Genomic DNA, 22,891 nt, shown 5'->3' with positions numbered 1-22,891 from the left:
AATGATAGTTAAAAGTCATTCAGCATAATCTATAAGAATACAGTTTTGGAAACTGGCCTTGGAGCTAAGAATCGCATAGAATAGTTTTGTCTTTAATTCTATGAAGACAGCTGGAGAAACACAAAGTATTCAGGAGGTGGTCTCTATTTTATAAGACAAATTCTCCCATCTGCAAGCTCTAAAATAAATGCTGAGATTTGTCACACTTTTGGCAGATGGGAGATTTGTTTTTCTTTAAATAGTATGGGCCCACCCTTAAGGAAAGGGGTTTTCCTTAGAGAAAGCTTCAGGCTCCCCACTCCCACAGTTAAATAATTCAGAGAAGGTCATTAGGTCCCAAGGCTACTGCAGAGCATGTCTTCCTGGGTGGACAGAGTGCCCTGTCACTTCTCATTAGGATGTGTGCGCCTCTGCCACGCCAACCGCAGGTCAGGGTGTTAGCGCTGACATGCCCTGCGCACTCATTTGAAGATCCAGGGTATCTTGGAGTCACCTCATAAGGTGCTATGGAGCAGATGGCTCATTTAAAGATATTCTGTAAGCGCTCTCGGGCTTCCCAGAATATCCATTTCTTGAACCTTCGACATATTCAGTTCAGCACACTGAGTCTGCTTAGGTTGAGAAATCAAATGTTAAACAGTTATCTACTATCATCTTGAATATTTAGAAAACTGAACATGTAGATGTCAACGCTCTGTCTGCTTGGTGATCTATAAAGGGTATTCTTTGTTTATGTGGGTCTCATCTTCATAAGTATTTGAAGGTATCTTTGGGAGTATCTTTTATTCCAGTGAAGAAAAGTTACATGGCCTCTTCTACTCTTGTCTTGGCCCAAAAGCAGGGCTTATCTTTAGTCCTTCCCACCAATCTATACCAATGTTGTGAAGTGATTGCGTTGGATTGGTACTAGCAGTTTCTTCCTAGAAGCTTTTACAGCTCTCCCAAATGTTGCAAGGGTACCCCCCTTCCAGGGTGCCACTGGAGCATTTCCTCCTTCCTTCCTCCCTCATTTCTCAGCACCACGAGGGCCAGGCTTGGCAGCTGAGGACCTCTGCCCTGCTTCCCCTAAGAGGTGCTCAGGATTCTCTCTGAGTAGAGAAAATGAATTTATAAATTGACAGACATAAATTTATGTTTTGAATACATTCCCAAGAGAGCTTAAGTTAAATCCCCAATTTGTGAATTAAGGAATTTGGTTTTTAGTATACACGTAAACCAAAAAACATAAAAACTCTTGATAGTATCTCCATACGTGAGTAACTGAGGAAGATAGTTTCTACGATGTAAAACATAACTACAATGGAAGTCACATGATGGTAGGATCGAAGGAACCTGAGAAGTCATTTATCCCAAAGCCCACCTGATGTCAAAAGACTTATTGAGTGATTGATATTGTGACAGAGTAGGCATACATACAATGCAAATATAATCTTTATGTATTACAGTGGCATATTTAATAAACTCCACATATTAAATTCAAGAAGTTCAACTTGGAATGCATCAGCAAAGAGAGTAAAATGTCATTTCAGAAACCAATAATATTTTGCTATGAACAACTCTCAAAACATAATGGCCTATCCTTCATGAGATTGAGGTTTATAGCTGGAGTCTAAAATGCTTCATTTATAGGAGTAAAACATTTTCTGTTTGAGGAGAAAATAAAATAAATCCAAAAAAGAAAGAAAAAAGAAATTTTAGATGACAAGTTACTAAGTACTTGCATCAGTAAAATCAATTGAGGCATCAGCTATACTTCTTTTTCCCAAAAATCTTACCATTTTCCTTTCAAGCTAAAAATATCTTCAAGTGTATCTTATGATTTTTCTAAAAGGAAACCTTTTCTAAGTATGAATTTAAAAGCAGGAAATGGATTAGGATCAAATCTTTGTTTGTTAAGTGCTTTTATTGTATGTATATTTTTTGTGCCTCCTTGAAGTTGATTTTATTTTCCCTCTTAAAACTTCTAATAAAACATGTCCATTTCTGATTCCATTGTGGTATTTGTTCAGTGAATTTCTGAAGCCTCAGAAACCTGGAGTCTGAGTTTGGGCTAATAGGAATTTTCTTGAAGGAGAAAGGAGTTAAGAGAAAAGTATCTTTTTCAGTCCTTAATTTTTTTTCTAACAACTATCATCTCAAAAAGCCATCATGATAGAAGAATAAGAGTAATATTTCACAGTTCTGTTTTTAAAAGAGCTCCTTGTATAATCAATGTCGTTTGTCTTCACGGCACACCTGGGACAAAACCACTGAATCACCTTTGGAAAAGGAGGTAATATAAAAAGTTAAGTAACTTATATAAGACCACAGCACCAATAAATGCATAATATGAATTAGGATACATAATCCCCAAATATCACAATAACTTTGTGAGGTAGGGACTATTAGTACCCCATTTACAGGGTAGGCATCTGAGGCAAGGCTTAGAGAAGTTAACAGATTGTCCAGCATCACCAAGCTAGTAAGTGGTAAGTCCCAATCTCAAAACCAAATCACCACGATCCAAATATGGAGCTGTCTCTTGCCCCCAAGCTTATAAAACAGTGCTCTGCATCACAGCCAATCCAGGTGCGTCTCTGTGAACATATGCGCCACTGATTTGCCTCCACAGGCGGCTTACCAGACTAATAACAAGGCCAAGCCTCAGGTAGATAATGAGCTCCAAAACCAAAAGGAGGAAATCAGAGATAGTAACAGGAAAACTCTTCCTTCATTCTGGAACACAGTTCATATTGATTAAGAATGGGTTCTTTGTTAAGGGGATCTGTTTTTTCTAGGATGAGAAATTATTATTAAATTATAAATATTAAGAAGCTGCAGCTGAAGAGATGTGTCTGTTGATGAATAACAGCTGAAGAGATGTGTCTGTTGATGAATAACTGCTTCCTCTTAATTCTGTTGTTCAGTAAAAACTGGTAGTAATTCTTTTCCAGAATATCTGGTCTAAGTTTTGAAAGTAACAGTAAAATCGTACAGTGCAAGTATTTGCTTACAACAGCTCTATAGCTCTCCTTTTATCAATTTGAGAGCTCTCCTCTGAGAACACGGTCACAGCGTGTCTTCACAAGGAGAGATCTCAAAACCAAATCACCACGATCCAAATATGGAGCTGTCTCTTGCCCCCAAGCTTATAAAACAGTGCTCTGCATCACAGCCAATCCAGGTGCGTCTCTGTGAACATATGCGCCACTGATTTGCCTCCACAGGCGGCTTACCAGACTAATAACAAGGCCAAGCCTCAGGTAGATAATGAGCTCCAAAACCAAAAGGAGGAAATCAGAGATAGTAACAGGAAAACTCTTCCTTCATTCTGGAACACAGTTCATATTGATTAAGAATGGGTTCTTTGTTAAGGGGATCTGTTTTTTCTAGGATGAGAAATTATTATTAAATTATAAATATTAAGAAGCTGCAGCTGAAGAGATGTGTCTGTTGATGAATAACTGCTTCCTCTTAATTCTGTTGTTCAGTAAAAACTGGTAGTAATTCTTTTCCAGAATATCTGGTCTAAGTTTTGAAAGTAACAGTAAAATCGTACAGTGCAAGTATTTGCTTACAACAGCTCTATAGCTCTCCTTTTATCAATTTGAGAGCTCTCCTCTGAGAACACGGTCACAGCGTGTCTTCACAAGGAGAGAAGAAGGAAGACATTTGCAAAATCGGTGTATGGGAGGTCTGAGAATCTGGAATCTGAGATCCTCCCAGAATTGTGAAGTGTGCATCACAGAGGCCACAAACACCCACAGAGATCCTGCAGTCTTCCCAAAGCGAAGACTCCAACAGTCCACACTATAGACATTTCCTTCGAATGTGCTAATAGGCCTTATGAGAATGCTCTATAACCACCCATCTGTCACTTTTTAACAGACCTGATTGGCAAGCACTTGTAACAACTGACATCTGTTCTTGCTTATTGATATGCAGATTTATGGTAATTGCTGTGAACAATAAGACACAAAATTACCTAAGGTGAACATTAAATTAAATTTTCATGCCCTTCTCCTTATAAATAATTTTTTTTAAAAATCTTAAGTTTCAAGTAGGCATATTGCGCATCTGTTTTGTACATAATTTCTTCATTTTGAGGATTTTTTTTTTCTCCCAAATAATGAATGAAAGTTGAATCCCTGTATTCCCAACTTTTTTTTTTTTCTATCTGGAGAGTGGTACACTGTTAGATTTTTGTAAAACTTATTTTGATGTTAGGCGTGTTTAGTCACCCAGATTATTGCTCTTGGTTTGAGGGCTGCCTATCTGAGCAGAGAGTTTTGTAAAGTTAAATGTCATTTTTCTTCTCAGAAAAGAGCCATTAGCTGCATCAGAATCAGCTTGCCCAAAGGGATGGGGAGGTGCCTTTCAGTTTAATTGTAAGGTAGTAGCCCAGAAAGAGAAAGGGCGGAGTGTAAAATAAGGAGCTGAGGAGGAGGGAAAGGACAGGGAGCACTCACACACCCCAAAGAAGAAGGAAGAAATGGAAAAGCAAACAAATATGAATTCCAGATGAGTTGAAGCAGAGACCCACCAGTAGGCTGCCTATCGAGTCACCCTGGGGCCTAGGAAGAATAACACATAGATAAAGGCAAGGACTCTCCCTTCCAGCCAGCAGCCCACTTGAGGCTGAATCAGCGGAGTCCAGAAGGGATGCAGCATGTTAAAAGTCTGGTGCGGTTAAGGAACGCCAAGAAACTGCATGTGAGCCTGTTCTCACATACTCCCCTCTCTGATTTCCTTAGATGGGGCCAATCTGAAAGAGTCTCCAAATAAGAGGGGATGATATGAGGAATGTCCATGTGCCAGGTGAGGGCTCTTTGGCTACAGGTGCTTATGTGGCAGGAAGAGCCAAAACATCAGTCATTGGAGTGTATAGCCTCCCCAGTGAAGGGTCCAGAAACATTGTTCCTGGTTTAGAAAAACACAAGCAAGCAAACAAACAAACAAAAAAAACCCCTCTAAGCTCTTTTCACATACTCTGGGATTGTTTTTTTTTTTTTTCTTTTTTTAAAGAATTATTTTATTTTATTTTTGTTTATTTTAATTTGACCAGAGTGAAAGAGTACGAAATAGTGAGAAAGCAAGCCGCCAGGTCTGGGACTAGAACCACGGTCGCCCATGTGCCAGTGCCCTTAACCACCACACCACCTGCTGGCCCTGACCCTAGGATTATTAACATGATGTATATGACAGAGGGCAGGAGACATCAGAGGCATTTAGGAGGCCAGGGTGGTCCAGGAGGGCCACAGGGAGGGGTGGACTAGAGAACGGGCCTGCCTGGCTAGATGGAAGATGGCTGGAGTGAGGGCCCTGGAGAGAGGACAGACCCTGTATGTGTCTACTTCTGCTGCTTGAGGTTCCCAGCTGCAGCCTCTGCTCATGGAGTCCGCACTCAGTAATGTGGCTCACACATGAGTTCTCTGGCTTACTGGGTTTCTCCTGTTGCTTGTTTGCACATAGATGCCTTTGCTCTGACGAGAGAAGGAGCATTCGCTCTCACTCTCTCTCCTGCTTCTGTGCCATCACTCCTCAGCTCTAATTTCTTCTTGATTGCTCACATCAGTCACTGTCCCAACCCGCCTCTCATCAGCAGTTTTCCACTAGGATTTTTATCTCTTTCATGTTATCTAAGTAAGGCAGAGATTCTTCAACTTTTTAGGATCTGTTACCAAATGTGTTCTGCCCACACATCAAACCCACACATTTTTGTAAAATTTCAGGGAGTTCCCAGACCCCCTGAATCCCCTCAAGATCCCTCAGTTCAGGTGGCTGACGGATGGGGAAAGCACAGCCAGCAACAGACTCATTGCTGAGAGGAGAAAGGTCAGGGGTCTGTTCACTCAGGCAACCAAAACCAGTGATCGGTAATATCTGGGATTCTGGTAATGGATGTAAAAGGAAATCACATTAAGAAATTCAAGAAGGGATTAAGTAATTTAGATAGCAAGATGTAGTCAGTGGTTAGGAAGTGGTCAGTGGTTTACTTAGTTCTTAGATACTAATAAAGACAGATCACAAATTCAGTCTCTGCCCTCTGGGACTCAGGCACTATGACCTGAGCAGAGAGCAGTATCGTAGGACATTGTCTCTCAGGGCCTGCATGCCCACAAAGCAGGAATTATCATTGGTTATGCTTGACTAAAATGCCTCACTGGGTAGTTTCCATCTGCTCACAACGTGTTGAAGGTTATCAAAGTCACTCTAGGCAAATGTGGGGAGCCCATAAAATAGGATTTCCAGTGCCCAGCCACTTTTCCTTTTGAAACCCTGTGTTGTAAATACCACCCTTCCCCTTCCTCTCACTCCCTCTCTATCCCTCCAAAAGTTTACTGAAGTGGAGACCAAAACACAGTGAGGAGCAAGAGGACAGAACAGCTGCAGATGTGGGGAGAAAGGCACACAGGGAAGAGAGCAGAACTCTCTTCACATTTACCAGACTGTTTCTCAGAGAGTGGCCCTTGGAAAATGCATATGGTGTTTTTGTTTTATTTTTTATTTTTTTTTTAGAGGTTTTTTTTTTTTTTTTTGCTATAGGGCGCGTGTGCTCACCAGACAGGCAGAGAGAGACATAGGGACAGAAAGCGAGAAATCACCCCCCAGGGGGAATGGCCATGCCACAATCCCTTCTCCTCCATTCTCCTCTCGGGATCTTGGGCACACACGCACACGTGCCCGGCGTGAGTTCTAAGCCACCGGGTCCAGGACGCAAACCGCGGTCAACTACGTGGGAGTCCAGGGACATAGCCATTACGCTAACTGCTGGTTCCCTGCATATGGTGTTTTGAACTCTTTGTGTTCCACTTTGCTCTATCTGTAACAGGTACAATTGTAATAGTTGCCTACATATATAGATTTGTTTTGAAGTGTAAATAAGAACCACATGTAAAGCACCGTTGTCATTATTTGAGGTGGCATCATTGCAGTTATCAGTCTTGCTAAGGAAGCTTATTCTTTAGTGGAGTTCTACAGTAGGCACTGTTCTTTGAGCTGTACATGTAGTGACAGTTTGACCTCTTATTTTAAAAAGTTTATGTATTAGGCATGGCAATTAAAGTGGCTGGAGCCCACATGGCTGACTGTAATGCCTGACTCCTGGACCCAGTGGCTTAAACATGTCAGGCACATATGCATGCATGCCCAAAGGGAGGGAGAAGTGAAAGAGAAGGGATTGTAGCATATTCATTCCCTGGAAAGGTGGGGGCACTTTCTCTTTCTTCCCTTGCACCCCTGTTCCCCCCAATAAGCACATATGCCCACTAGCAGAATTAAAAACTAAAGTTTATCTTATCTATAACAGAGAGCACTTATGTGCACATGAGAGAGATATAGACATGCCTTCAAAAAGATTCTCATCATGCCATGATCCCCTTCCTCCAGCCTTCCAGTTTTTCAGGATCTTGGGCATGTGCGTATACACTACGTGTGTTTTTAGGCCAACCTGGGGACCCAAAGTTGTGGTCAGCTATGTGGCTTCCCGCGCTGCAGTTCAGTGTGCTGCTGACTTTGCTACCAGCATGAGATAGGTTGTATTTTAATTCCAGTGTATACTTGAGAACCCTGAGGTACAGTTAAGCAATTTGTGCAAGGTGATATAGGTTGGTAGCATGTGAGACAGAACCAGGACTGAACCCCAGATTAAGAGTAGCCCCTGATTGCTTCTTGACCAGCCACACAGTAAGTGCCAGTTGTCGATGTCCTTACCAGCAGTGAGTGATGTGTATTCTCAGCCCAGGAACAAGATGAAGGTAGAGTTGCCTTGGTCGGTCCTACATTGAGACAAGCAGAAATGTGGGGTCAGGGCTGGGAGTGGGACCCCGCCTCAGGGAAGCTGACATGTAAGCTGCCCTGCCTTGCCACTGCTGCACTGAGCACTTCCCTCTGAGTGTGGGGTGGGGGGACCATGAAAGCCTCCTGGGTCAACACAACAAGGATGGGCATTCATCCCCCCCTCTTGGACACCTCCTTGGCTTCTCAGTAGCCATGTTTTCCTGAGATTCTTTCTCATTCCTATCAGAGACATTTGTGAGAATGTGCTTCTGAGTCTGGACTGATTTCTTGAAACAGATGAGTTGGAAGGACTTGTCCCCAGGCTCTGGCTTCTCCCTGCTCCAGTTCTCCAGTTAGTTCCTTGGGCAGGTGGGCTGTCTTGTTTTCTACTTTGTCCTCAGGACCTTGTCCAGAGTCTTGCCATCATAGCCAGTCAGTAACTTCTGGCTGGGAGACTGTCTTGTTTTCTACTTTGTCCTCAGGATCTTGTCCAGAGTCTGGCCATCATAGCCAGTCAGTAACTTCTGGCTGGGGGATGGACGGTGGGATGGGTGGACAAATACAACTCCTCCTGCCTGACTGGTTCTCTGTCTCTCTTCCCCACTTCCTTTTATCCCAGCCCCAGATACTGTGGCTCACAGGGACTTCTCCTTCCCACTGTTCATCTCAGCTTCTTGGTTATGCCTTTTCCTTTCCTTGCAGTGTGGTTGTTGAACAGTGCTAGCCATCCCTGAATGTGGTGCCCCAGGGCCTCAGTCACTTTGCTTGTCCTTTCTAGGTGACAGCCGAGAAAGACTGAATAGGATATCAGAGACTCTCGCATGGGTGAAGTACATGAAGGGGAAACATCGAGGGGCATTTAGAGAGATGCACAAGCCCTCAGGCCTGGATCCTAAGGCAGATGTAGTGGAAAGAGAACCTGATTGTTGGCTTGGCTCTAGGACCCTTGAATGTCAGTGATGAGCTAAGGAATAAACATAGTTCTGATAATTATTTATACTGTAGATTAGTTAACGATCAAGGGAAAACAGTCAATATTTGTTGCTACTTAAATACCAAAGAAATAACAAAAAGTGGAGAAAACTAAAAACTAGGTTGGTTCTATAGACAGTATTCTATAGCCGTTTATGAATATTTCATATTGCTTGTTACCCTGCTTATTCATGTTACATGGATTTATTCATCGCCTGCTATATATTCAGCTGTGTGTGTGCGTGTGTATACACGTGTATAGAAATGGACGGGAAAATCATTATAGACAAAATCTTTGTCTCAAGAACTGAGTATCTTGTGAAGAAGATTAAATATATATACAAATAGCATCAACATAAGATAAAAAAACCACAAGCATTAAAAACAGATAAGAGACTTTGCAGGTAACACAGAAAGTGCACAAATCAAGGACAAGTTATGAGTCCTCTTCCGCAGAGAGACCGTGAGGTGTGGCAGGAAGCAGTGGGGCCGGGCTCAGGGATTTGCTTAGCCACGCACCTGATGTCTGTGACCCAAATGAGTGTACAAAGCCCCTTTCAGCTCTGTGGCTGCCATGTGGGCAGGGTCAGAAATGCCTGGAGGAGGACACTCTGGCCTGAGCCTATAGTAGTGCACCTACTTGCCTTTAATTAGTACCAGATGCACGCTGTAGGTTTTCATTTCAGTTCTAAACTCTTCTTGCGTGCCCACCTGTCTCTTGGTGATGTCGTTTGATCATCTGGGTTCTATCACGCAGACATCAGAGAGAACATTAGTCACAAGATGGCCAACAGGGGATAGATGGATCAGTATAAATATGCCCCACTCCTCTTAAGACCACTCGCACCCAGATGTGAAGTGCATTCACCTTGCTTTCAGGAAGTAGGCCCCTCTGTTGGGTCTAGAGGGGTCTGCACTAAGTACAGATAGTTCCTCTATTTTCTGTATTTCCATTGTGCTAAAGTAAAATGGAAAATAAGGTCATCACTTCTCAACACCCACATTCTCATAACTATGACACTGTTTGACCTTTGATCAGAGAGAACAAGAGAGAGCTCTATTCCTGGTTGCTTTAGTTGGATAAGGCACAGTTGCTGGAAGTCTGCAGTTTTCTTGCAGAAATTCACAGGATTCCATAAATGCTTGTATCTTGCTCCTAAGCATCCCTATGAAACCAGTGGGCTTTGAAAAATAGGTGTGTGGCTTTCACCCTAAGCCTGCGGGTCCAGATGTCTTCTGGAAGAAGAAAAGGTATTATTTGGGACAAAAAGAGAAATTATTTTGAACAAAGACATCAGAAACTTTTTTCTCAGTAGAAAAAAAAAGCCCTCATTGAGGTGGCCAGGGCAGAGAAGCAGAAATGCTCTCAATAGAGCTCAACAGCCGGGTTCTCAGCTTATGCCGAGGGCTTCATGTCAGTGACTAGGAGCTCAAGCAGGTATGTTGCTAGAAGATTCTCTCACCCCTTCACCCCTTTCCCTCAACACATATGGAAACCGTTATCAAACTACTGTCCCTAAAGCAAATGAAATTTGTTCAATAGACATTTATTCAGTACCTGGATTTAAGGTATGAGAAAAAAGTAAAATTAAGCTGATTACTTTACTCTCTCTCTCTCTAAAATCCTCTCTATAAGGAGATAATCATTGTTTCCTGCTTCCCCCATGTGCATTCCCTTACTGTGAAGTGAATCATGGAAAACTGCTTTGTTCAGAAAATCTTTGGATTAAGAAATAGAGAGGAGGAGAGAAGGTAATAAAAATACAGACTGCACAGATACCCTGAGCCCAACCCCAGGTCATTGCCCCATGTCCCTTAGCTGAACCCACCCTTGGGTTCTTGCCAATTTTCATTTCTCTGTTATTTAAAAAAAATTTTTTCACTAGTCAGAAATTCATTCTAGCTAAAAAGTATTTCCCCATGGACTAGCCAGTAGTGTGGTAGTTAAGGCAGCTGGATCCCACATGACCAACGACATGGTTCAAGTGCTGGACCCTGCACCTTAAGAAACACATTGGGCCATGTGCATGCATGCCCAAAATTCTGAGAGGAGAATTCAGGAGAAGGGACTGTGGCATGGCCACTCCCCCCTCGGGGTGTTTTCTCACTTTCCCTCTCTGTCCCTCTCTGGCAAGTACATATAGCAAATTTAAAAATTAAAAATACTTTTTAAAGTCCCCCTTTAAAATATAAGTATCGTTAGGGACCAGCAGATGGTGTAATGGTTATATCACTGGACTGTCACGAAGTCGACCGCATTTCAAGTCCTGGACCTGGCGGCTTCAAACTCATGCTGAGCACACCTGCGTGTGTGTATGCCCAAAATCCTGAGATCCTGAGAGGAGAATGGAGGAGAAAGGATAGCAGCATGGCCAATGTCCTGGGGGTAATTTCTCACTTTCTACCTCTCTGTTTCTCTCAGTCCCCCCAGTAAGTGCACACTCCCAATAGCAAAAATCTCTCTAAAAAATATTAATAAATAAATATCTTTAAAATGCAAATATTTTACAAACAAAAGTATGCACTGCCACTTTTATTAATTTGTTCTTTTAGCCATCAAATATTATTTAAGTTTCTACTATGGACACATTTTAGAGTTTACATTTAAAATAATTCCAAAGAGGGGCCAGGAGGTGACATGGTGGTTAAGGTGCTGGACTCCCACATGGTCAACTGTGGTTCAAGTCTCAGACATGATAACTTGAAAATCACACCAGACACATGTGCATGCATGTCTACAGTCCTGAAAGAACAATGGAGATAGGATTGTGGCATGGCCATCCCCCTCGGGAGGGAATGGTTTCTCACTTTCCCTTTCTCTGTCTCTGGTGAGTGCACAGTCCCTGTGGCAAAATTCTAAAAAAGAAAAGTAAAATCCAGTAGTAATAGCAGTAGTAATAACATAACAATGATAGCTAACATTTACTGGTACTTACTTTATGCCAGAGTAATTTGTCTTCATCATTTTTTTTAATTTGCACAGCAACTCTTTGAGGTAAGTTACAGTTAATATTGCCACTCACTATGCAAGAAATGGAGAGATGCAGTAATTTGCCTCAAGTCACATTGCTGGAAAAGTGGGGCAGAACTGGGTAGAACCCATACCAGTTTAGAGCAAAAATTCTAACCAATAAACAGAGATTTATACATGTATACATCATATACATGCAGCTGCCGAATTTAGGGATTAAGAGTTTACGCTGAAGCCCTTCCTCCAGCTGTCCAAGTCCAGATCTCACCATTTCTTGACAGCTCCATCATAGACACTGCTTCTCCACAAGGCCCTACAGTGAGCAGTAAATGCAGAGAAAGCTCTTGTTTTTTCTAGTGATCTCTACAGCCCACGGAGGAGTTAGTTGGCAGAGGATCCTGGATTGAGACAGTGAGGTGACTGCCTAGGAAATCTGTGAGATGGAGCTCAGGTGCCCTTTTTTAGTGCTCAGTCCCCAAGAACAGAAGATGGTGTTATAGAGCAGGGGTCTCCTGTCCCTGAGCCACAGAATGGTATCAGTCTGTGGCCTTTTAGGAACCAACCCGCACAGCAGAGGTGAGCAGCAGGTGCGCGAGGGGAGCCTCATCTGTATCCACAGTCGCACCACACCAGGTCTCTGGTCTTGTGTAATTACTTTATTATATATTACAATGTAATAATAATATAAAGTAGAGGATGAATGTAATGCTCCCCCTCCCATGAGATCAGTGGCATTAGATTCTCATGGGAGCATGATTCCCATTGTGAACTGTATGCGTGAGGGATCTAGGTTGCACACTCCTTGTGAGAATCTAATGCCTGATGATCTATTAGGTTGTTGGAAAAGTCATGATACATTTTTTGCATGGAAAAACACAGCCTAACTTTCCCAACCTATGAGGAGCTATTTCTTTCCTTTTTCTCTTCTCTTTTTTTTTTTTTTTTTTTTTTTTTTTTCTATCTGGGGACCTTGTCGTCTTTTTTTTTTTTTTTTTCCTGTAGGGCACATGTGCTTGCTAGAGACACAAAGAGAGACAAAAAGTGAGACAACACCTCCCATAAGGGATGGCCACATCACAGTCACTTCTCCTTTCTCTTCTCAGGATTTTGGGCACACATGCTTATGCTCCTGGTGTGAGTTACAAGCCTCAGGTTTGGAACTTAAACCATGGTTGGCCACATGGTTGGGAGTTCAGTGCCTCGACCACTACACCACCTGCTAGTTCCCCAGTGATCCAATAGATAGAGCTGAGGTGTGAGATGGTGATGCCACGGTGAGAGCAACTGCACATACTGCATTGTAGTGAATTGTGTAATTACTTTATTATATATTACAATGTAATAATAATATAAAGTACAGAATGAGTGTAATGCTCATGAATCATCCCCAAACCAGTCTCCTTCGCACATCTGTGGAAAAAATTGTCTTCCACAAAACCTGTCCTTGGTGCCAAGCACATTGAAGACCGTGCTTTTGAGGACTAAGGAAGGCAGCCTCAGAGAAGATGGTCAGAGCCTAGCTCCTACTGAGGCAGCCAGCATCGCAGACACGAGTGTGGGGGATCTTCTTCCCTGACTTTGTATGAACCTTCTCAAGTTTGAAGCTGGGAAATTGGGGCCCGTTACTAAAGTTACGCTTCTCTTCCCTCTGCAGGCATGAATGCTTTACAGTTACAGAATCTGGCAACGTTGGCTGCTGCTGCAGCTGCAGCCCAGACCTCAGCCACCAGCACCAATGCAAACCCTCTCTCCACCACGAGCAGTGCCCTGGGAGCCCTCACGAGTCCCGGTGAGTGCAGAGTTTGCTCTTCTCTTACAGATAACACAGCAGGAGCCATTGCAGGTCCCTGCAAACCCAGGTGTGGAAGGCAAGCCTAGCCTTCCAACACAAAGTTAGGAGACTGGCGCTAGGCTCTGAGCTATTAATGATACTTTTAAAAGAACAAAATTTGAGTGTGTGTGTGTGTGTGTGTGTGTGTTATTTTCCAAAGATAAAATGAAAACAAAAAGTCTCTTCGTTCTGCCTTTTTGTCTTGTCCTTTCTTTTGACAAAAGCAATTTAATAATTCTCTGTGAAATTTCAAAATCCCTAATTGTTCCAATGTTATATTTCACACCAGTCCTGTCTTTCACATTGGGTTTTTAAATCCACAGTCTGGCAAGGAATATCTTTGCTGTTCATTTATGGTCAGATTCTGGGCTATGTGATTTAAAAGCCTTTTCCCTTAGAAATGTTGTTGCCTTATTCAAAAGCAGATGCCATTTTTCTTTTAATACGAGCCAGATATAATGTGGTTGCTTAGATACCATGTTTTGGGTTTTTTTTGTTGTTGTTGTTGCTTTTTGTTTTGTTTTTTAATAAATGCCAGAATGTTTCACTGGCTTTTTTTTTTCCTCTGAATTTTTCAGACCTTGATAGCTGATCTCACCTCCTTCTCTTACATGAAGGAAATGGCCTCGACAATCTCTAATCTCCCTTTGAACTTTGAAAATTCCAGGACCCTCTACCAGCTGTGCCTAAAAGATTAGCTAAGTGTTGACTAAAATTCACTGTAATACTGCAGGGTTTTCTTTCAGAGAAATGCAAAATGAAAGCTATAGCATACTACAAGCCAGCTTTCTTGGAGCTTGTGGCTTCTGAGAGATAAGATGTATGCCCCCGGAGGCTGCAGAACCCACAAGAGTAGTCACCCTCGGTCTCTACAAAACATGGAGCAACACATTTTACTCTGAGTACAGTTTTGAGAGAGAAATCCAAGAGATGTTTAGCCGAAGCTGGTAGATTTATCCCTGCATGTGCTGAAATCTCATGGCAGCAGTGCATGGGTGTGTTGACTTCATTCTTTAAAAGGTCTGCAAATGATGATCATTACTTCCTGTGGGCCTTATTTTATGCAATATGTAGTATTCATCAAAACTCAATTTCAAGGGGTCAGATGGCACGGTGGTGAAACCCGATGATCTGTGAGGCTGACCCACATGGGAAAGTCCTCAGTACACATCCAGAGGCTTCCCTAAACGCTTCAGGTGCATACAGATCCATGACCTGGGCTAGCTGCAGTCAGGTGAATTGTGACGTGATTCCCTGCTGGGAGCATTGGTCTCTTTTTCTGTCTCATTTATGGAAGAAAATCAACTTTCAGTCACTCTCTCATTTAATTAAGTTACAGCTTTAATGCAATATATAAGCTGATTATTTCAATAAATTCTCTAATAACCCCTTTGAAAAATAAGCATTGACATGATAAATTTTCCTTTTATTAAAATAACAGCGATTTTTGTTAAAAAGAAATTAAAATTTTCATCTTTAATTTGTTAGTTTTGTAAATTAGATTCAAAGGTAATTTTTTCCCTTAGATATTGCTTTTGTGTTTTGCTATAGGGACATGCATTCACAGAGACAGAGAGACAGAGAGAGAAGGAAAGTGAGAAATTACCCCCCAGAGGGGATGGCCACACTGTAACCCCCTTCCTTCCATTCTCCTCTTGGAATTTTGGGCGTGGAGACTGGCATGAGTTTCAAGCTGCTGGGTCCACCACTTTAACCATGCTGGCAGCCATGTGGAATCCAGTGCCTTAGTCACTATGCCACCTGCTGGCCCGAAAAGTAGTTTCTTATACACAGTTTTTCTTCTCCCCTCTGAGAACTATGTAATATGATTACATGAAATAATAGAGTATTATACATGCATTTTACTGTATTTTAGTCAGTCGAAGACTCTTTAGTTTAAGAAGCCAAGTGCAAAAGTAGATATACGCTGATCCATGCAGATAATGTAATCAGTAAGCATTATCTATTAAGTGCCTGCATAGTACTAGGCTCTGTCCTAGTGCTGGAAATACAGGCCTGAACAGAGCAGGCTCACTGCCAGGTCTATCAGTCTGTCAGGGCATTCAGACAGTAAGCCAGCGAGTACAGGATGGGTATGTGATAGACAGGGCTGCAGGAGTAATCGAACAGAGTCAGTTGGAGATGGTGAAGGGGATTTAAGGGACCACCCCTTCTCTCAAAGGTGACATTTGAGCAGAAACTTGAGTTAAGTGAAGGGGGCCATATAGAATGTTCCAGCAGCATAAAGGCTGTGAGGCAGGAAGAGTGTGGCATGATGGCAGACTACAAGGAAGCCATGTTGCTGGGCAGAGGGAGAGGTGAGAAGTGAGAGAGAAGGTCCACATGGGTGAACCTGTATAGAGTCCATCCAATTTGGTGATCACGGATTTGTTGTAATCTTTTTAAAATGTGGGATATTCAAACAACCTAGGAGGATGGCCAGAGTGTGTGCTTAAAGGAGTTCCAAACATGTTTGATCATTTTCAGTTTTTTTCTTGAGACTACAGAGAAAGAGAAAATGTGCTTGAAGATGTAGCTTCCTTCTTTCTGCTCTAGTCAAAAACCACAGCTAGCAAACATCGTTCCCTTTACTCTTATAGGCGTTCTGCCCTTTAGTAAATTCTGCTGAAGTATCACTGAGAGTAACTTTTCTCTTCTCTATTGAGAAATTCTTTGCATGATAGCTAAAAGTATTTCATTAGAATCCTGAAGTGTTGCAGCAGACATTATTTAAATCTACATTTCATATTCTTTCGTATTCTGTAATCTATATTCTTCTTAAGTATAACTCTAAAATCTGGTGTTTAAATTAAGATAAATTATTTGTCTAACTTCCCTTAGAGACTTTTTCCAAAGTCACAGAAAATGTGATTAGTGGAACCAGCAGATGGTGTGGAGGTCAAAGTGGCTGTGCAGTTCAAGTCCCAGACACAGCAGCTTGAGAAACACATTGGGCACATACAAAAATCCCAAGAGGAGAATAGAGAGGAAGGGTGTATGGTGTGGTCAGCCCTCTTGGAGGGTGCTTTGTCGCTTTCTCTCTCTTTCTGTCTCTGTTTCCAGCAAGTGCCCCGTAGTGTAGGTGTGTGTAAGCATGCACGCGTGCATGTGCACGTGCGTGTGCATGCGCGCACACACACAAACACACACAGAGTGATTAGTACAAGTCATGACCCTCTATGTCATCAGAGCAATTTCCTATAAAACAAGAGGGGTTGAAAGCCATTTCCAAGGCCAATGCCATTATTTTATTTTATTAATTTTTTTCAGAGATTTTTGCTGTAGGGTATGTGCTCTCACCAGAGACACAAAGACAGGAAGACAGAAAGTGAGATATCACCCTCAACCCCCTGGGGAATGGCCACACTGCAGTCTCCCTTCTCCTCCATTCTCCTCTTGGATTTTGGGCACGCAAGCACACGTGCCTTGAGTGAGTTTTAAGCTGCTGGGTCCAGGACTCAAATTGTGGTCAACTACGTGGGAGTCCAATGATGTAACCACTACTTCATCTGCTGGTCTTGCCATTATTTATATTTAAAATACTAATAAGCAGCTTACAGTTTGCACCATGAACAAATCCAGTCACACTGTGAACGACATAGATACCTCATCCCATTGCTTCTACACAGGCCTTGGGTTTGCTCTGCTTTTAAATAGGCCTTTTAAGCTTCAGACAAATTCGTCTAGAAAGGAAAGGGACAATTCAATCCCCTGAACTATTAATTTTTTTTAATAATTGTAAATTTATCATTTCAATTTTGCATACCCAGGAAAAGTCTCCCTACAGCATTATTATAAATGATTTTAAACAGTCTTGGCTTTAAAACATGAAAGATTAAGCTTTAATTTTTGTTAAAAAAAAAAAAGTCCCTCAGGCAATAAATAGGTTCCTTTGTCTCATGGCCTTGAAATAAAAATTAAAATAGTTTAAATTGCCCATGGTTAGAATAAGTGTTTTATGCAATTATCAGATGGTAGTGAATAAAATTAGAAATTAAATCATGAAAGAATAAAAACCAGGTAAGTGCATATTATGCCTTTTATGAGTTTCTCATGGGTCTTTTGAAGCCTAATTTAATTGTGTTTCTTGTCTTTTATTTTGATATGATAATTTTTCCTTTGTTTACTTCACTCTCCTATTTAGTTAATTAATTCTTGGGTCATCTCTTCTTAGCCAGTTCTGAACCTGTTCTAGAGGAACCTGTGTCCTTGTGTTTGTATAAAGAGGCAAATTGTCTGTAAGGCCTGCAACCAGGTATCAGAGAGAGATATTTGACTTCCACCTGCCCGTAGATGCGTTGTGCTTGGTAATTCTGAGAGCTCGGGAGAAGTGCTACCGTTACCACATGTGAACATTTCTTTGGCATTTTCTGTCTAAAACGTACTATTGCATTCGTGCACCACATTATTCCACTGACCTTCTTCTATTTCCTTTTTTTCAAAGAAAAGGGTGTTTTAAAATTCTCCAAATGCTTCTGTAAGTGCAGACTCAGTCAAGTGCACACTTCAGAATAATAGATAATTTCTTTCAATACTGTAAGGCATTTTAAAATGCTAGGAAGCATTTTTTCCATTCCCACCACTGGCTTTTCAGAGTTGTCTAGGCAATATTTTTATTTTACTTTAAATTCTCTAAATACTTTCAATTCTAGGCACTGTTTTCCCTCATCTTCAAGGTGCTCCCTGCTTCCTTGAAGCCTGTGACACAGAGTTCCAAGGAGCTGGCGCAGCTTCCTTTGGACTAGCTGCGGTTACCAGAGAGGGAAGAGGCTTACACATGATTCGGACCTTTCCTGCCCTCCTCCCACAGTCGTGATGGAGGAGTGCTTACTCTCTGTGTTGCACACCTGTCACCAGAGCAGCTGAGTGGGCCATGGGAAATAAGAATTGACCCTCAGCGTTTTCCCCATAGCCTTTTCTTTTTTAGAGGGCTTTATCACTACCCTCTGTGTGTCTGCATTATGTGAAGAGCTGCGCTTCGTAGGCTGATGTAGCGCGCATCTCCGAACCTCGTATTCTCTACATGGCGTGTACATAACGATGTGTTGGGCCTTGCACTGTCCCCTCCGAGGAGTGCCATGCACAGGGGAGTAACACAAGATGGGCTGCGAGGTGGCCGGGAGAGACAGATAAACAGAGGGCACAGGAAGAGGCCCCCTCCCCGAGGGTACTGCAGCAGTGTTGCAGCCTTCGAGAGCTGCTCACTGCTCTCACAGACCTGTTCTGCCCTCGCCTTCCCCACCCTGTCACGCATCATCTCAGACACTGGCAGGCTCGGTGTTGAGATCCCATGTACCTTTTCAGAGTATTTTTATGCCTACTCTGCTTATAAAATACAAGGCATTTTATTAATTCAGGGGCCAGTTATTCAGGTGAAGATTGTCTGGGTCTCTTACCTTCTCATTTTTCTCCTCGCACTCATTTTTTTTGTCATTGCTTATGAAAGAAAACATGTGAGCCCCAAAGGTTACTTCATTAGTACTCTTTCAGCTGTTTAAGCCAGCCAGCGTCAAGCTATGTGGTAAAAAAGAGCTATGTATTAGGTCATTGGGAAAGTCACGAAGTTATTTTTCTATGTTTTTCTATGCAAAAATACATCATGACTTTCCCAACCACCCCCATATTGGCGAGGTTGAATAGTCAATTGCTTTATACCTTTATTGTTACAGAAGGAGAACTGGTATCCCATTCTTTGCTCATTTCCCGTAAGTTTCAACGTTTGGTGCTGATTTACTGAAAGTTTCCACGTCTGCTCTTATTCTTGATTTTATGGAGCTCATTTTCATTTATGTTAACGGGGTCCGAAACTACAAAAAATGTTCCTAAATGTTACGGCACTGACTGTAATCCCCCTATGTATTTGCCACTCATTCAACAAATATTTATTGAGCATCTGCTATATACTTGGAACTATTCTAGGTGCTTGAGACTCACCAGTGGACAAAGCTAACAGTCCCTGCCCTCATGTACTTACGTTCCAGCATTAACATTTTTTTTAATTTGCCAGAGGGTGCATGTACTCAGCAAAGAGAGAGGAAGTGAGAAAGCACCCCCTGTGGGGAACTGTCAATGCTGCATCCCTTCTCCTCCATTCCTTCCTCCTTATAGAATTTTGAGCATATACTTATGTATGCATGCAAACCCAGAGTGTTTTTTCAAGGTACCATGTCTAGGACTTGAACCACACAGTTGACCATGTGAGAATCAGCTGCCTTGACCACCATGCCACTGTCTAGCCACCAGCATTAGCCTTTTAAAAATAGTTAATAGGGAACCAATGTAATGGCTATGTCGCTGGATTCCCACGTAGTCGACCGTGGTTCGCATCCCGGACCCGGTGGCTTAGAACTCACGCCAGGCGCGTGTGTGTGCATGCCCAAGATCCCGAGAGGAGAATGGAGGGGAAGGAATTGCGGCATGACCATCCCCCCTGGGGGGTGATTTCTCGCTTTCTGTCTTTATGTCTCTCTCTCTCTCTCTCTGGCGAGCACACATGCCCTATAGTGAAAACCTCTCAAAAGAAAAAAAAATAGTTAATGAGGCACCAACAGCGTAATGGCTATGTCGCTGAACTACCATGTAGCTGACCATGGTTTGAGTCCCGGACCCAGTGGCTTAAACTCACGCCGGGCATGTGTGCATGCGTGCCCAAGATCCCAAGAGGAGAATAGAGGAGAAGGGATTGCGGCATGGCCATCCCCCCTGGGGGGTGATTTCTCACTTTCTGTCTCTCTGTCTCTCTCTGCCTTTCTGGCGAGCACACGTGCCCTATGACAAAAACCTCTCCAAAAAACAAACAAAAAAATAGTTAATGATGGACCAGCAGGTGGCATGGTGATTAAGGTGCTGGACACTCCCACATGTTGACCATGATTTGAGTCCTGGACCTGGTGGCTTGCTTTCTCACTTTCCCTCTCTCTCGCTCTGTCTCTGCTCAAATTAAAATAAACGAATGACTAAATAAAATTAAATAAATAATTCTTTAAAAAAAAATAGTAATGCTGTCTCCAAGGCTATCAAGATGACCATTTCTGCTTGTGTCAATGCGAGCTGGCCAGGAAAGTCACAGCATTAGCTTTTTAAAAAGCATCATTTGGGGTCATCCAGTGGCATGGCCATTAAGACAGCTGGATGCCACGCATGGTTCAAGTTCCAGACCTGATGGGTTGAAAAATCTGCCAGGCACATATGCACGCATGCCCTAAATCCCAACAGGAGGAGGAATGGTATAGAAGAGATTGTAGTGTGACCTCCCCCATGGGATAAGGGTGCTTTCTCACTTTCCCTGTCTCTCCAAATTTAAAAGGGAGAGGGCATTATTTTACTAAATTCCCACCATACTAAAATAATTCGAATAGCCTTTAAGTATTAACTATAACTTCTTCTTTAACTATAATACCTTTTAAGAAGAAAAAAAAAACTTTCCATAACAAGTATTTTTGTATACCATATGTTCAGTTTTGTGAACTGGACACCAAGATGGGAGAGGAAGGAATCTTCTTTCTCTGCTTTACTCCTCTTTAAGCTGCACCATTTTTCTATACATTTCATGCAACAAAGGCTCAGAGTAGCGTCTGTTCTTAAGGTAGATTTGCCAATAGTAAAGCAAAGACATAGGAGAATTTTGCTGTAGAGAGAAGTGTCCTCAGCACTTCTGTTCTGTGGCTTCTTGCAGAAGGCAAGAAAGGTCTTATGTATTTAGTACTCATATTTTGGGGGAGAAATAGGAATGGTGTATCTTTCCGGTGAATAGTATTGATTGTTCTGCTTCTAAAAGAAGAAAATGCATATAAATACCCCCAAACCAGAGGAGTGGAATTACCTTTAAATTTCACTTGTCCACATGGTAAGACGTCTGTGGGATTGAACAGTCAGAACTGAAGCTAATTCTCTAATTCATGACACTGTCCTGAACTGCCAGAGGGTTCTTGGCGCCTGTCATCAGAACAACTTTTGCATGGTAAATGATCTGGCCGTGAGGTTTATGAGATGCCCTGACCTAGAGCAGACTGGAGTCGCTTAATAGTCCTGGACTAATTTAAAGTTTAATAAAGCTGCACTGCCAAGGAGGCAGAGGTGTCTACGGCTCACCACAGAGCCCACTCTTGAGTATATGCGAGATCCCTCCTGTGCCCTGAGCTCTGCTGGTGGGATGCTGCCATCCTGCAGGTGGGCAGATCCTGTCGTGTGTTCTTCAGGCTGTTGCTCACCTAGTGCGTTGTTTTTCCTTTGTTTTGAATGGGCTTTTTACTGCCATTTTCAGATATAGACTCTAGTTCTGTTTGCCTTTGGCTTTAAGTACCATTGCAGTCTGTGCTGTGCTAAGTGCCAGTGATTCATTTTTAAATGTTGCTCTGTGCTGTGTCACATTATGTAACACACCCATTCAGATCCCCTTATGATGGTTATGTGAACTTAGGGGTGGATTTCATGTCCAGCATAACCACTTAATGGCACTTTCATTCCCACTACATCATCTGTGTGGCTGCCTGATATGACCATGTCATCTCGGCTGGCACATGTATTAATTGCTTACATGGGTATTATGTTAGGTGAGAAAGCAACAAAATTATTCCAGTCACAACTTCACAGAGGTTTCAATGGAAGTCTAGCTTTTTAAGATTTAAAAGCAGTAAGATAGAAACTTTGGGGCTAGCCAGTGGCATGGTACTTAAGGAGGCTGGATCTTACATGGCCAACTGTGTGGTTAGAGTCATGGACCCCGTGGCTTGAAAATACAAGGGGTGTGGTGTATGTGCAGGCATGTCCAGAATCATAAGAGAAGGGATTGTGGTCTGGCTCTCCTTACTGGGTGGGGAGGTGCTTTCTCTATTTTTCTCTATCTTTCCCTCTATGTCTCTCTATAGCAAATTTTTAAAAAAGAAAGACACTTTTAGTTTATATGTGGTTTAATCCCAAGAACTACTACCAACTAGAGTAGTGGCTACATCCAAAAATGAGCAAAACGCACCAGGCTGTCCAGCCTAGTCAAAAAGTAGTAAGGCTGTGAGGCACTAATATCAATGACAGAAAGAGGTTCTGTCTTAATGGAATGGGGGAAAGTTTTGACATTTTAACCAAAATTTTAAGACTGGGTAGGACTTTTAGAGATAGAAATGGATGAAAGATGTATCAAATATGTCCACTGTGAGAAAATGCAGAAAAGGGATTTAATCGGCAAATAGCAATTCATCTCATTTTTCACAAGCATGAGATGTACAATCATGGTGGTCCACAAAAGTTGCCACTAAGAAGCTGGAACTTGTAGAGAGTAAAGAGCATTGATGGACTTTGAGCCCTAGACTGTGAGTGGTTGGACCGTAAGTACCAATTGCTGTGAGGAAGAACCAAAGGGAAAG

The 22,891-nt window shown here is 42.3% G+C and overlaps 1 protein-coding gene across 15 annotated transcripts in view; it reads left to right on the top strand.

Moving 5' to 3' along the window:
- CELF2 (CUGBP Elav-like family member 2) overlaps nt 1–22,891 on the top strand; it is a 744,392-nt gene that overhangs the window by 678,732 nt on the left and 42,769 nt on the right. For all 15 annotated transcript variants that reach the window (XM_027772460.1, XM_027772458.1, XM_027772463.1 and 12 more), the window contains one exon: nt 13,356–13,490. In XM_027772460.1, the coding sequence (XP_027628261.1) occupies nt 13,356–13,490 (135 nt within the window). The remainder of the gene's footprint in view (nt 1–13,355; nt 13,491–22,891) is intronic.

The sequence above is a fragment of the Tupaia chinensis genome, unplaced genomic scaffold, assembly GCF_000334495.1.
Source record: "Tupaia chinensis unplaced genomic scaffold, TupChi_1.0 Scaffold000275_1, whole genome shotgun sequence".
NCBI lineage: Eukaryota > Metazoa > Chordata > Mammalia > Scandentia > Tupaiidae > Tupaia > Tupaia belangeri.
The sequence above is the reverse complement of the archived record's forward strand: the minus strand, read 5'-3'. Positions and strand labels throughout refer to the sequence as shown.